Source organism: Mesoplodon mirus, assembly GCF_964341445.2.
Source record: "Mesoplodon mirus genome assembly, chromosome: 4".
NCBI classification, from domain to species: domain Eukaryota; kingdom Metazoa; phylum Chordata; class Mammalia; order Artiodactyla; family Ziphiidae; genus Mesoplodon; species Mesoplodon mirus.
Genome location: NC_138979.1, coordinates 177,161,180 through 177,176,136, shown reverse-complemented (window position 1 = coordinate 177,176,136; position 14,957 = coordinate 177,161,180). Strand labels below are relative to the sequence as shown.

At 51.9% G+C, this 14,957-nt stretch overlaps 1 protein-coding gene across 2 annotated transcripts in view; it reads right to left on the bottom strand.

Annotated features, from left to right (window-relative positions):
• The window catches only part of RIN3 (Ras and Rab interactor 3), a 123,840-nt gene that overhangs the window by 61,586 nt on the left and 47,297 nt on the right, over positions 1-14,957 (bottom strand). For both annotated transcript variants that reach the window (XM_082619530.1, XM_082619529.1), the window contains exon 3: positions 6,485-6,602. In XM_082619530.1, the coding sequence (XP_082475656.1) occupies positions 6,485-6,602 (118 nt within the window). The remainder of the gene's footprint in view (positions 1-6,484; positions 6,603-14,957) is intronic.

Here is a 14,957-nt window from a genome sequence, read left to right as displayed (position 1 = left end):
TACAATTTAACTCAATTCTGACCCCATGTACCTGGAGACAGTGTCAGATCCCACGGGTTAAGGGCTCAGTCACACAAGACTCCCCACCTCCAGCTCCGCCCCCCAGTTCAGACACTAATCACAAGTTCAGGTTGTCACCTGTGCTTGTGACCAGTCGGCTACAGACCGGAGGTTCCAACCACTTGGGTTCCATTAATTTGCTACAGTGAGTCGCAGAACTCAGGAAACCCATTTACTCACAAGATCAGTGGTTTATATAAAAGGTTATAACTCAGGAACAGCCAGATGGAAAGGACGCACAGGACAAGGTACGCAGGAAGAGGTGCAGAACTTCCGTGCTCTCTGAGCGCATCAGTCTCCCCAGTCTCCATGTGTTCACTGACAGGAAGTTCTCTGAATCCAGTCCTTTTGGGTTTTTTACAGAGGCTTCATTACACAGACATGACTGATCAAATCATTGGCCATCAGTGATTGACTCAACCTCTAGCCCCTCTCCCCTTCCCAGAGGTTGGGGGTGGAACGGAAAGTTCCAACGCTCCAATCGTAGGGTTGGTCTCCCTGGCAACCAGCCCCCATCCTTAGACACTTTCCAAAAGTCATCACATGGACATGAACTCAGGTGTGGTTGAAAGGGCTTCTTTTGAATCTCAAGACACAGTTATGGCTCTTGTCACTTAGGCAATTTCAAAGGTTTTAGGAGCTCTGTGCCAGGGAATGAAGACCATGGATATATTTCTTATTCTAAGTCACAACAGCACAATGCTGAGTGCTTCTCTGTGCCAGGCAACACTGTCCCACGCCCCTACCTGAGTTCACTCGTCAATCCTCCAACAGTTGTGTTGCAGATGTTCCCATTTTGCAAATGAGGAAACCGAAGCACAGAGACGTTAAGTAACTTGCCTCATGTTGGAAGGTGACAGGGATAGAATAAAAACCTAGAACTGTCAGCCTTTCCAAAGCTCATGCTCTCAAAAGGTTTGCATTGACAAGAGCGCAAGACTCGCTCACGAGGCAATACTTGCTCCCTGACAAAATCTCAAGACCTTGCCTTCTCCACACCAACCCTGACTTTTAATAATAATCATTCCTTACCTTTTTATGGACTTATCACATTTTGTTCCAAATACAGGTTCAATCTCATTCTAGGATAATGGGTCAGTTGGTGAAAGGGTCAAACCCAAGAGCACAGAAAGCAAATCTCCCGTGTGGACCTCAAAGGCAATTTGGGTGACACTCTGCCCTCCTATACATACAGATCTCTACTGCCCAGGAGGACTCATCTAGAATTTCTCCCTTCCTTGGTTTAAAAGGTCCCCCCAGTCCAGCGGTGATAAGCATCAGCACCAATCAGCACAACATTCACCGCGTGTGCCCAGGAGGTGGGCTCTGTTCCCAAGTGCAAGTGTATCTATCCGATTCAACTACTTGGCCTAAAACCTCAGCCCTAAGAGTGGCAGATTTGCTCAGGGCAAGAAGAAATCCTAACTGAGTTCGACAGGCCAGCCTCTCTAAAGCCAGGGGTCCGGCATAGGGAACAGGCAGGGAGTGAAGTGGGGCTGCCCCCCGAAACTCAGCCAAGTGGCTCAGGCCAAGTACCAGGCAGTCACTTCCTGTAAGGGCCAGACCACATCATCCACCGCTGTCTCATAGCTCCTCTTCTACAGGTGGGGCCAAATGGTTTTCTGTTATTTGGTGGCCAGCAGAAAAATGCCATCCCATGAATGTGTCATTGCCACCATCTTCAAGGGTGCAGATTAATGAAAAAGTAGCTAGTGTCCCCCAGCCAGGTGGCTAATTTCAGCCATAAAGGGGCAGGGCTGAGCCTGGAGGCGGGACTAGCCTCCATCTACCCCATGTCCTGCTCCTTCGTCTCCTATGTCCCCTGAGCCAATGTCTCTTCTGCCAGTTCTCTGCCCCCACCCACCAGACACATATCTGGCCTCTGAGGGTCCCTGATGAAGCTAAGTGGTGACCCAGACAGCGCAAAGCCTTCTTGTCACCTTGGTGCAGCACAGAAGGGAATCGGGGATGCAGTAGATGGTAACCGTTGTTCAAAATAGTCGCGACCCCTCCCTGCTACTCACATGCTGGCGGGAGGATCACACTTTCCATCCCATTGAGTCTGACCTGGCCATCGGACCTGTTTGGCCAGTGAAATGTGATGGGAAGTGACACCTGCCACCTCTGAGTAAACCCTTTCGGCTCCCATCCTGGAATTCTGCCCTCTCTCTCCCTTCCCTCTGCCCCCAGCTGGGGGCTGCTCTTTCAGCCCGGATTGCAGAGTGAAATGTTTTTGTAAAGAGCTTCACCTGACAGGTGACGTGAGTGAGAAATACACTCACATTACTGTGTGTGTACAACCCACTGCAGTGCAGGGCTGTTTGTCACCGCAGCATAACCAGCCTGAGTTGACTGGTTCAGGGTTTTGCCAAGAAACGCTTCACAAGGAACTAGAGGGTGACCCAAGCACACAGAAGCACAGAGGTGGTCCACGTGGGTCTTTCCCTTTCAGAGCAAACGGAGTGGGGTCACAGATGAGGCTGACCACCCACTTTGGGGGATCCCCTTGTCTCCTTCCTTCACCTCAGCTCTGTGTGGGGAACCCCAGCAAAAGGTCCCGGTTCCAGGCTCTGGGCCTTTCCCTCGCCCGCTTCCTCCTCAGGCCACCCCCCCACTGCAGCGACCACGGCCACGCGAGGACTCAGGAAGTTGGTGGCTCCTTCCTCCCAGGAGGGACTAGAAGGCCCCACATGCTGGGCTGTGATTTACCCAGAGCCTTGGAACCCTGTGTGCAGGCTTATTCCACTCCTCCTTTTGCTTTTTTTTTTTTTGCGGTACGCGGGCCTCTCACTGCTGTGGCCTCTCCCGTTGCGGAGCACAGGCTCCGGACGCGCAGGCTCAGCGGCCATGGCTCACGGGCCCAGCCGCTCCGCGGCATGTGGGATCTTCCCAGACCGGGGCACGAACCCATGTCCCCTGCATCGGCAGGCGGGCTCTCAACCACTGCGCCACCAGGGAAGCCCCCTCCTTTTGCTTTAATCCTGCAGGAGGCTCAGCAATAACAACAACACAATTATAACCCTCTGTGGTGCTCTGGGTACCACCCACCCCAAGCACTTCAGACACACTAACTCCTCCTTCCAGCACCCTGTGAGGCAGGCACCATTATCACCCCCACCTTAGAGGCCTGGAGAGCTTAAGCAAGGTGCCCAAGGTCACACAGGTGGCAAAAGGCAGAGCTCGGATCCGACACAGGCTGTGTGGCTTCCATGGTCCATGCTCAAACACCACGTTAAGGAGGCAGGTACTGAACAGAAAGGTAAGACAAAGGTTGAAGCAGCGAAGCAACATGGCAAAGAAACACACGACCTGCTGCTTTCTTGCTGTTGTCTGGTTTCTCTGGGGGCAGATCTCAGGGGTCTGAGGTTTGGGGAGCAGTGGCGTAAAATTAAAAAAGCGAAATGAAACACATGCAAACTTATGGCATCCGTGTAGTCACAGTGAATGGACACGAATCGTGATTTGGAACAGTTATGTTTCACAAAGGGGGTTTGGTTTGCTCTTTTCAGCTGAGCTGAGCATACATTTTTAAAGGTTTAAAAATGAAAAATGGAAAATGGGATTCTACCACATGGGAGGAAGACATGAAACCAGGGAAGGAAGCTTCCTCCATCCCGAACACCTTGGTTTATTCCTTGGGCTCCTTATCAGAAATGAGACACATAAGCAGACATGACATCCTGGTTCCATGGGGTAGATAGAGCCTGTGCATGCTTCCTGACCAAGTTCCAAAAGCCCAGGGCAGCCAGGTTGTCGATGGGTTGGGCAAACCCAGAAGAGATTACCCTGGAGATGGGGCAGGGAGGTGGAGGAAGCAGCACAGGGACAAGGGAGGAAAGCAGAACCTCCAGACGTTCCGTCAGTCCAGCCCAACTCCCTTTTCCTCCAAGAAGCCTCCCTGGTCAGCCTGCCCTTGAAGCAACGCTCCCTCCTTCCACTTCTAGAGCACATGCTGACGTGAAACAGGCTCAGCACAATGCTACTCCCCACTTTCAGCTACTTTCTAATGTTAGTGTTGAAATTCAAGAGCACAACTGGCTCCTGGACTTCTAAAGGATTGTAGATACCTGGTGTCTGGGCAGCCAGGTCCCCGAGAGCCTGGCTACTCTCAATAAGTAGCAGGACTGCACAAGACCATAAGCACACAGGCTGAGGGCTGTCTCTTCTCCCAGGAGATCAAAAGCACACCCAGGGGGCTTCCCTGGTGGCGCGGTGGTTGAGAGTCTGCCTGCCAATGCAGGGGACACGGGTTCGTGCCCCGGTCCGGGAGGATCCCGCATGCTGCGGAGCGGCTGGACCCATGAGCCATGCCCGCTGAGCCTGCACGTCCGGAGCCTGTGCTCCGCAACGGGAGAGGCCACAACAGTGAGAGGCCCGCGTACGGCAAAAAAAAAAAAAAAAAAAAAAAAAAGCACACCCAGGGTCTGTGCAGCCCCAGGTGCCCCAAACAACCTCACCCCTTCTGCAGTCATCAGAGGGTGCTATATATTTGGTCTGGGGAAACTGTAAAACTCTCCTTCCTCTCTGAGATCCCTACATTGTCTTCCCTGCTGGATGCTGTAGGGCAGGAGTCATTAAGGGTTGCTGTATAAATTAACAACCCCACACACTCCTTACCCCTTACCCAGAGAGCAGACTCCAAGCAGTTCACCAAGATTCAGCCCCTCTGCGCCTCCCTGGACAGGTGTCTGGACCACATTTCCCAGTCTCCCTTGCAGTTGGGTGTGGCCATGTGAGCAAGTTCTAGCCAATGGAATGTGAGCACAAGTGACACACCTACTTCCAGGCATTGAGGTAAGACCCGCCCACAAGCCTCCTCTTTCGCCTTCCAGCCTATATGGCATGGAGTCAACCACAAGAAACTGTGGGCTGCGTGCTCCAGATGGGGTCCCTGAATGAGCCTTCCCCACTGACCAGGAATCTTGCACATGATTGGGAAACTAGCCCCTTCTGGGTTTAACCCATTACATTTTTTGTTGTTATTGCTACAGCTGGCTAATCTTCCCACTTATGTGTTCTCCATAGCATGACTCTCCCCACTTGTTTACTGTCTCCTCTCTCAGGGGCAGGGACTGTGTTTTGTTCCCTGCTGTGTCCCCAATGGTAGGACAGCTCCTGAGACACAGAGCAGACACTTAATAATCAACTGTTGAATACAGAATGAGTGAACTGTTTCACCTATTCAGTGTATGGCAAGAACAGGAAACTGCCCCTGCTTTGCTTTCTCCTCCACCTCTGGAGCTAGAAAAGCAGCATTTAATTGAACTAAATCCTCACCCTTCCGGAGCCAGCCTGTATTCCCTCCTCTTTGACACCCTCCCGGAATCCTTCCCACCGTGGTCTGCATTCTCTGTGCCCCTCGGCCAGAGGTCCCTGTGCAGTTACATCTGTCACGCTGCACAGCAAGTGTTGAGGTCTGTGTCTCTCCTACCCACCTTGCCCCCCACCCTCCAACTACACTGGGAGAGCCTTGAAGCCAGAGCTCTGTCTTTTTCATCTTTGCATCTTCCCAGTGTCGGGCACAAGTGTCTCTTGAGAAACAAGCACCCTAAAATATTTAATAAATACTTTAAAAACATTTATTATATTTATATAACATTTAATTATGTAAATATATGATTAAAGTATATATTTCTATCATATACTTATAATATTTATAAAATACTTAAATATTCTACCTTCTTTAAATGTTGTCACTCTGCTGCTAACCAAGAGTAAAAAGCTTCTGACATCCCTGGATCAATGTGTAAGAGGATCTAAGCCGGTGCTTGGAATAGTCTACAGATTCTGTCAACAAGCTTTTTGGATCTTAATACCTGGCTTGGCCCACGAGAGGAGGGGGAAGCCCAAACCCTTTCAATGGCGTACAAACCCACCCTTGTTTGGGGGTCCCCAAACATTTTTCCACGGAGGCTCAAGCCTGCTCCTAGCAGCCCTGGGCACACACAGGATTTTTGTCTTTCAAAGTGCTTGCCCATTTGACCCTCACAAAGGTCCTGTGATACAGACAGGAAGTGACTATTATATCCATTTGACAGATGAGAAAACCGAGGCTCAGAGAGGTTCAGTGACTTGTCCAAGATCATGGTTTGAGTGTGTGCTGAACTGTCACTAGGACCCAGGAGCACAGACATGTCCTCTCTTTTTCTTCCCTTTCTCCACCATGACCTAACAAGAGGAAACTTCATAGAGGCCTTGAGGAAGCAAAGCCATCAAGCTGTGACATGGGTGAGTGGAAACTCGCATTGACTTTGAGTGATAAACTGAGTTCAAAACAAACCAGGTCAAATAACTTCAGCGGATGAAAGCTTTCCCCCTTCTTCTAATTTTAGACCCTCTGGCCTGGGAGGAGTGTCTGTGGTTACAGGGTGTAGCATCTGCCGCTGCTGTGTGGCTCCAGGCAGAATGGGGACATGGTACTCACTCGATTTTTCTTCTTTAATGGTGTATTCCAGCACCGCGGATGAGCTCTCGTTTGGGGAAGGGAAGTGGACACAGAGCACCGGCTGCTTCAAGCTGCTGTCCCGGCGGACCAGGAATGTCTGCAATGGAGGAAGGGGGCACTCCATGAGTCAGATTTGGGGGGGAGGTTATTTCGAAGGACAAGAGTGAGATGGAAGTCATCTGGAATGTTCCAGAAACAAAAAGGCAAGGTGGGGGAGTCTAGTATCTCGAGATAGAACTAGGGGTTCTGCCCCAAGAGCCATGTGTCACATGGCCCATGTGCCCTGGCTCCTTGAGTCTCAACTTCTCATTTGTCCATCGAGGGGGGTCAACTAAATCAGTGCAGATTCCTGAGTCCTGGCCCTTGAGATGCTGGTTAGTTGTGGGGGAGGGGAGCGGGTCTGGAATCAGCTGAATCTGGTACAGGCAGTGATCCAGGGTCACGCTTGGAAAAGCTCAAATGGACGGGTTGAATTTCAACTCACACCCCAGCACATATGCCCTGGGGGAGGCTGCTGGAAACAATCATAGATATTAGTCAATTCACACTATTTTTCCCCCATAGAAAAAAAAATAACTAATAACTAATATACACAGCAGCTTTTTCTGTGACAGGAACTGTTATGAATACCTTGCATATATTCACTTGCTTGATCCTCTCAATAACCCTGTGACGTGAGTTTTGCTGTTATCCCCACTTCACAGATGAAGAAACTGAGGTGCCCTCTGACCTTAACAGGACCTGGCTCTTCGGGCTGGTGTGAAGATCAACTGAGGAAATACCCATATGGGCTTGGCCCCTAGGACATACCCTGGAGGCTTTGCCTGGCCAAGGCCTCACAGCTGAAAGGGGCAGAGCTGGGATTCAGCCCTGGATGCTGGTGTCCATGCTCCAGACCCCACGCTATGCAGCCCCTCTCTGTTCTATACATCCTGCCCAGGGAGGGACCTGCCCTTTCTTCTCCTGTGGGTTTACTCTAGTCGAAAATGATGCTTCTGGGACTTCCCTGGTGGCGCAGTGGTTAAGAATCTGCCTACCAATGCAGGGGACATAGGTTCGAGCCCTGGTCCAGGAAGATCCCACATGCCGCAGAGCAACTAAGCCCGTGTGCCACAACTACTGAGCCTGTGCTCTAGAGCCCAAGAGCCACAACTACTGAGCCCACGTGCCACGACTACTGAAGCCCGTGTACCTAGAGCCTGTGCTCCACAACAAGAGAAGCCACTGCAAGAAGAAGCCCACCCACCGCAACAAAGAGTAGCCCCCGCTCGCCGCAACTAGAGAAAGCCCACGTGCAACAACGAAGACCCAACACAGCCAAAAATAAATAAATTAAAAACAAAAACAAAACGATGCTTCTGAGCCCCAGGAACCTATCTGTGCTCTAGTAACCCAGCACTACCCGAAGTCTAAACCAGAGCCAGCGCGTTTATAGACGCGTCACTTTTACTTCTCCTGTTCTGAACAATGGTTCTGCTCAGTTAAGGGGACCGTGACTCTGAAGTTTTCCACTGTTACACCCAGAGCAGCCCCGGGGCAGTGCCCTCCCCACGGCCATCAGGGGGAGGGGACCCCTGATTCCTTTCACAGACTCTGTGGTTTTAAAATGTTCTTTTTAGTCTCCACTGGCCCCACCCAGGCTCGTCCCTTCTTCCAGGTGATGACAGACACCTTCTGGAATCTCCCCAACCTCCTGGGGCACAGCTCCCCCTGGGGAGGAGGAAGAGGGTTGGTCCTCCCCCCAGGAAGGGTCACTCCTTCCTTTCCTGAGAAAGGACTTGGTCACGGTGTCCCCCCTCCCCTCCCCCCTCGTCCCCACGAGGGGTCTAAGCCGTTCGCACTCAGGCTCCAAGAGCCCGGTCTAGAGTTTGGAAGACCGGAAGTCTGGCCAAAGATGCTGAGAGAAGACTGGGGAGCAGGGCCACTGGGGCCTCCAGAGGACGTGGCCCCAAGCGTGAGAGGCTCTGGAGAAGCACAGAGATGGCGCTTCTCCCCTACCCCCGCCAAGGCACACTGTCTTGCCACCCCTTGGGTGATGCTCCAAATTACCCGCCATTGTTATTGATTACTATTAATATTATGATATTGCTATAGTATTATAATTGTTAATACAATGTCATTATAATTGTCAATAAAACATTATAATAATATTGTTATTATTGACTAGTAGCAGCTCACACATTATCGCTTCCCTCCTCTACCCAAGCCTTAACCCCAGTTCATTAGATTGCATGATCTTACTTAACTCTCCTATGAGAGGGGCTGCTGTTATTATCCCCATCTTACAGATGAGGAAATTGAGGTACAGAGAGGCAGGTAATGCCCAGGACGACAGGGCTAGTAAGTGCTGAAGCTGGTATCTGAGCTCAGGCCCTTCGGATCTAGATCCTGAGCCCTCGGCTGCCCGGCCCCCGGCCCCCAGAGGGCAGTCTCTTGGCTTAAGCTTCTGCCCTCCGTGAGATGGCCTCTTGGGAGTAGGGACACAATGCACCCGTCAGTCATTGAACCGTGGTCAGAAATGAGCATGCCAGCCCCTCTCCTCGTGCGGGGCAGGGTGGAGAGAGCCTGAGAACCCAGCGGATAGAGGAAGGCGGGAGGGAGGCTTCTGGGGCAGAAATGCGAGCTGGGCGGGGGCGCTGGTGCCCCACCTGGAAGGACGGCCCTCCTAGGGGACCCAGCGGGAGGCCAGCTCTCCTCTAGATGCTTCTCTGCACTCCCGGCACAGCCTCGCCCGCTGTAAGCGGCAGCGTCACTGAGCTGATGCGTCCACCTGGACCCGGAATGCCCCCAGGAACGCGTCTTTCCAAGAAAAGAGGTCACTTTGGCTCCTCTTCAGAGATCCAAGGCCGAGCTGCCGCCTACCCATCAGGTCCATGGGACCCAGCATGTGTGAAGGAGTGTGTGTGTGTGTGTGTGTGTGTGTGAGAGAGAGAGAGAGAGAGAGAGAATGAGTGTGTGTGTGTGTGAGAATAAGCCTGTGGGTGCTATAAAAAATACAGTTGGGGGCTTCCCTGGTGGCGCAGAGGTTAAGAGTCCGCCTGCCAATGCAGGGGACACAGGTTCGTGCCCCGGTCCGGGAGGATCCCACATGCCGCGGAGCCGCTGGGCCCGTGAGCCATGGCCGCTGAGCCTGCGCGTCCAGAGCCTGTGCTCTGCAACGGGAGAGGCCACAACAGTGAGAGGCCCGCGTACCGCAAAAAAAAAAAAAAAAAAATTACAGCTGGTCTTTGTCCCTGGCTCCTGGCACAGAGCTTCAAAAACCCTTGGATTTTCCTGAGTGATGGGGGTCTTTAGTAATTCATAAAGAGCCCCTTTGGGCCATACCTGAGTTTATGCTAACAGTCGGCTCAAGTGGGACCTTAAAGGAGGGGCTGCCCCAGAAAGATAGTCGCATAATTCGAGAGGGTTGGAACCCAAAGCCCCACCCTGACCTCTGGAAAGGGGAGAGGGACTGCAAACTGAGTTCAAGCACCGGGCAATGATTTAATCTCCTGGCTGGTGAACACACTGACACGTGGGGAGGGTGCGTGCCGCGTTTCCATCGGGAGAGGGTGTTGGAGCTCCGTGTCCCCCTCCCCAGCCCAGACCTCACCCCCGTGTGTCTCACATTCAGCTGCTCTTGAGTTGTATCCTTTATAATCAAACTGTCACCATAAGCCCAGTGCTGCCAGTGAGTTTTCTGGGTCTTCCTAGCAAATTATCAAACCTAAAGAGGGGTCATGTTTGTGACCAAGTCAGACAGAAGTGTAGGGAGCCTAGGGACCCCACGTGTGTCTGGCATCTGCAGTGAAAGCAGTCTTTTGGGGACCTTCCCTTTAACTTATGGGGTCTGTGTTCGCTTTGGGTAGTCATGTCAGAATTGAACTGAATTGTAGGACATACAACTGGTATCAGAGAACTGTTGCCCGGAGCATAGTGAGTGTGTGCAAGTGTGTGAACGCACATGTGAGTGAACATATGTGGGAGTGAGTGTGGAATAAGGGAACTCTGGGCTGCCGCCGGGGTCCCCCCTGCTGGAACTCTGGGGAGCCGGTGGTGCCCCTGGGAAGGCAGACAGCAAAGCTGGATCCTTGACCCTGACCAGGAAGGAGCTGAGGCTGGCACTCTCCTGAACTGAAACCGAACTGGGGGTTTCTGTCTTTGTAGGGCACATGTGTGAGGGACACAAGCCAGGTCACTGGTTCAGAAGCACATGTACATGGCAGAGTGGCCCCTCGCCACCCTGAGTGTCAGGAATGGCACAGGAAGGAAAACAGTGTTTTTCAAACTGTGGGTCATGACCCATTAAGGCAAATGCCACCAACCATTTATCTTTCCAAAAGAAAATACAAGAGAATAAAACAAAACAATAAGGACACCTATCATAAGGATGGACTTTTTGACAGAGAGATCGAGAGAGACGAGTGGAGGGCCAGGGCCGCAGTACAACATAGACTGCCTACGCCACTGATTGTCAACTTCTTCCTGGACTATTTGACCCCCACTGATCTCTCTCTAGGGTGACTGCAATGACAAATCACGGTTGCCAGCCTCAACTGGGACCTCCAGCAATGCCGCCTTGCAGTCTAATTGGCTCTTTCACACCCAGCACGTAACTATTTCTGGACTTCTTCACTCCGCTGAGACATGGACCCCGTTCTCCACCCTCCCGTTCCACAGACAGAAAGAAAGGAGATAAGAGCCCTCGGACAGGAACTCCTCCAGCTAGGGGGAGAGTCACAGTCTGTCACAATTTGCATTTCTTCTTGGGCTCCCAGAGGGCCCAGAGCAGTCAGCTGTGAGCTCTGTGGCCTTGGGTAATTCCGTGGCTTCCCTGAGCCTCAGTGTTCTGATCTGTAAGTGGGGATAACACCCACGACCACCCAGCAGAAACAAGAAATGAAACCAAAGCCCCACGCCTCCGTGTTGGAAGGGTAAATGAGACGTTGCCTAGGAAAGCACCCAATGGGATACACGTGTCTCCACCGATGCTCGCTAAGGATTAATTCTCCATGTGCTTCCACCCTCCTTCCCCATGGCTGCTTGATATTCCTCAGTCTCCCAGTCTCGGGCTCCATCTAGAACTGGGGATCAGTCTACCACATGTGTTTCTTGTGAAAAAAACTCAGAAGGGATTTCCTTGAGAGTGTGCTTCAGCGGAGGGTAAGGAGCCAGAAGCTGAAAACAGCGGCTGACGTCTGCGCTCCGGGCCAAGTACCTTACGCTTGGCATCACCCAGCTCTCCCCACGGCCCCATGAAGCAGGCACTATTACCATTCCTTCTGATGGATGAAGACCCAGGGCCCAGGGAGGTTAAATAAACCCAAGGCCACGCAAACAGGAAGCACAGAAGCAAGATGCAGACCCAGGTGCCGCCAAGAACATCTCACTTATCTCTTGCCATCAAGCCTGTGTTATCTACTCACTGCAGGCCAGGGGTGCAGACAGGGGTGGAAAGTCCCCCAGGCTGGGCTCAGGTTCCCAATTCTGAGCATCCAACACCCACTGTTTCAGCATGGCCACAAAGCCTCCTGTAGCACTTCCTTCTGCCGTGGCCAAGTCCTGGGGCTCTTATCTGAAAAGCCAAGATCAGGTACTGGGTCGGGGGTTTGGGGGGCTGAGTTAGTGGGGGAGGAGCAGGGACGGAGCTAGAGGAGTCCTCTGACCTTTCCCGCGAGATGGCAGTCGAGGAGGGGGCACTGACAGGTGCCTGCCTTGGCCACTGTCCTTCGGAATAAGATGGCCTGTTCTGCGTTCCCCTTTGGGGAGGTTTAGCACCTCAGCTAGTCACAGGGTCCCTTCTAGGAAGGAGCCACAGACAGCACCTCAAAAACAGTGTCGCTGTGCGGCTCACTGCAAGAACGTATGCGGAGCGGTAACTCCTACAAAGCGTTCTAGATTAAGGTGCAGCTCCCATGCTTAAACCCAGCAGAGTTCAGCCAAAGCCAGTGCCAGGAGAAGGGCATCTGAGTGAACTGCCTGTGTCCCCATCACACCCCTCCCCTCACCAGGTGTCCACTGCTGATCCTCTAAGGAGATGTTGCCCGTGATGGTTGTTGCAGGTGAGCACCCAGGGGGCTAACGGGCTAGGTGTGCCTCCCAGAGCTCCTTCTCCAGCACCCTTGGAGGGGGGTCCATGTGCCAATTCTCCAAGCCCCTCTCACTTCTCTTTCTACGCCCTGCAGCCCACTTTTTAGAGCTGCAGGGGGACTCGAATCTCAGCTCTGCTCTTTACCAGCTGGGGGTCTGCAGGCAAGTTACTTTTACTCCTCGGGTCTCGACTTCCTCGTCTGAGCCTGAGAATAATAATGTCCACCTTTCAGGGTTGCTATGAGAATTGCTGGTCATATATATCAATGCCTGGCATAGAGCATGCACTTGATACTTATTATTATTATAGATTGCTACCATTTACTGAGCACTAAACCAGATGCTAAGATTTTTATCTGCATAATCTTGTTTGACAAATAAATGATAACTATTAATACGATTATTATTATGCATCTTTTTTCCAAACAAAGAGATAGGAAAACGGACTCAAAAGATCATTCACCTATGCGGTAGATTAAAATGGCCACAAATTCTTTGCAGCTCCTCCTATCAAGAGGTGGAGTCTATTTCCCTGCATCTGGAAGGGTGGCCTTAGGATGTGCTTTAACCAAAAGAATGTATCGGGGACTTCCCTGGTGGCGCAGTGGTTAAGACTACGTGCTCCCAATGCAAGGGGCCTGGGTTCGAGCCCTGGTCAGGGAACTACATCCCACATGCATGCTGCAACTAAGAGTTCACATGCCACAACTAAGGAGCCCACATGCTGCAACCAAGGAGCTGGCGAGCCGCAGCTAAGGAGCCCTCGAGCCGCAACTAAGGAGCCCGTCTGCCGCAACTAAAAGACCCAGTACAACTAAGTAAATAAATAAATATTAAAAAAAAAAAAAGAATGTAGCAGAAGTGACCCTGTGGAGGTCTAAGCCTAGGCCTTAAGAGGCGTGTCTGCTTCCATGCTCACCCTGTTGGACCACAGTTGTCATGTGAAGAAGGCTGAGTGAGCCCGCTGGAGTTGTGAGGCCCAGCCCACAGCTGGCACTAACCGCCAGACAGGGGAGCAAGGCCATCTCTGGCCAGCTGGCCCGATGACTGCAGCTGTTTGACTGACCCCAGGAGAGACCAGCAGAAGAACCACTCAGCAGAACCCAGCCCAAACTGCTGACCCACAGAATCCTGAGAAAGTTGAACAGTGACCGTTTTAAGCCACTGGATTTTGGAGTGGTTCGTTATGCCACAGTAGGTAATGCTATAGCTGTGGGTTATGTGGAGGTGGGACCCCATCCTTTGGGTACCCCCCTCCTCTCTTCCTCCTATGAGGTGCTGTTGAGGGGTCCCCAAAGCTTGGTGGGGAAGTTTGAAAGCCACGGGTATGTCCAGCTCCTCACTCTACAGCCAAAGAAACCAAGACCCAGAAATGCAAAAAGACGTCCTGAGGTCACATTATTTGTTCGTGGCAGAGCCGGGACAAGAATGCAAGGCCAGTGACCTTAAGATCAGGGTTGTGACCATTATAGTACATGTCCTCCAACCCAGCCAACCCACCAACTGAGCATGTGTTTTATGCCAGGCAACTGGTTAGAGGTTTTAGATACCTTGCAGCAACTCCCTCCCTGGCGTTTAGAATATTTTACCCCTTGTACAGATGAGAATACAGTGAGGAAGAGGACTGGCAAAGAGAGAGGGAAAGGGGAGGGTCCAGAGCATCGGGCCTTGGGGCCCTTCTGTGTAAGACTTTAGCCCACGATCTCTGGAGCCAGACTCTAAGAGTTCAGTCCTTCGTTGGCTACTCTTGAGCTGTGTGACTGCTCTGAGGCTGCTTCTTCCTCTGCAAAATGGGATCATGATAGTTCCTGCCTGTGATGGTCGCTATGAGTTAGCCCCCTGAGAACCAGTCCCCCCCCTCTCCTTGCTAACTGACCACAATTCTGGCCTGGGAGCAGTGCATTCTGCCTCAGGAGATGAATCCTGTTGGGTCAAAGCCAATCATGGCTATTCTGTTCCCCTCTGCCACTCACCCCCTTCCCCAGGCTCCCTCACAGTCAGGGTAGCCAATAAGGTATCTGGAAAAGCATCTGTTCCCTGACAAAAAGGCTGAGCCTAAGAGAAGAAAGCCTTTCGCCCATGACCTCCTGCTTTTAAATGGGTGAGATGGCTGGAGCTGCAGCCGCTCTTCTATAACCATGAGGTGACAAACAGAGGACAAAAGCCAACCTTGAAGATGGAGGAACAGAGAGGTGGAAAGGACCTGGGTCTTGAAGACATCACTGAACTGCTAAACCAGCCCTAGACCCCAAACCTCCATATTTCTCATTAGGTAAACAACAGTAGCCTTATGGCTGAAGCTACCACAGGCCCAGTGCCTCAAAGGATTAATGAAAGAACTGCCCACGTGACTTCAGTAGAGTGCCTGCTATATAATAAGCAC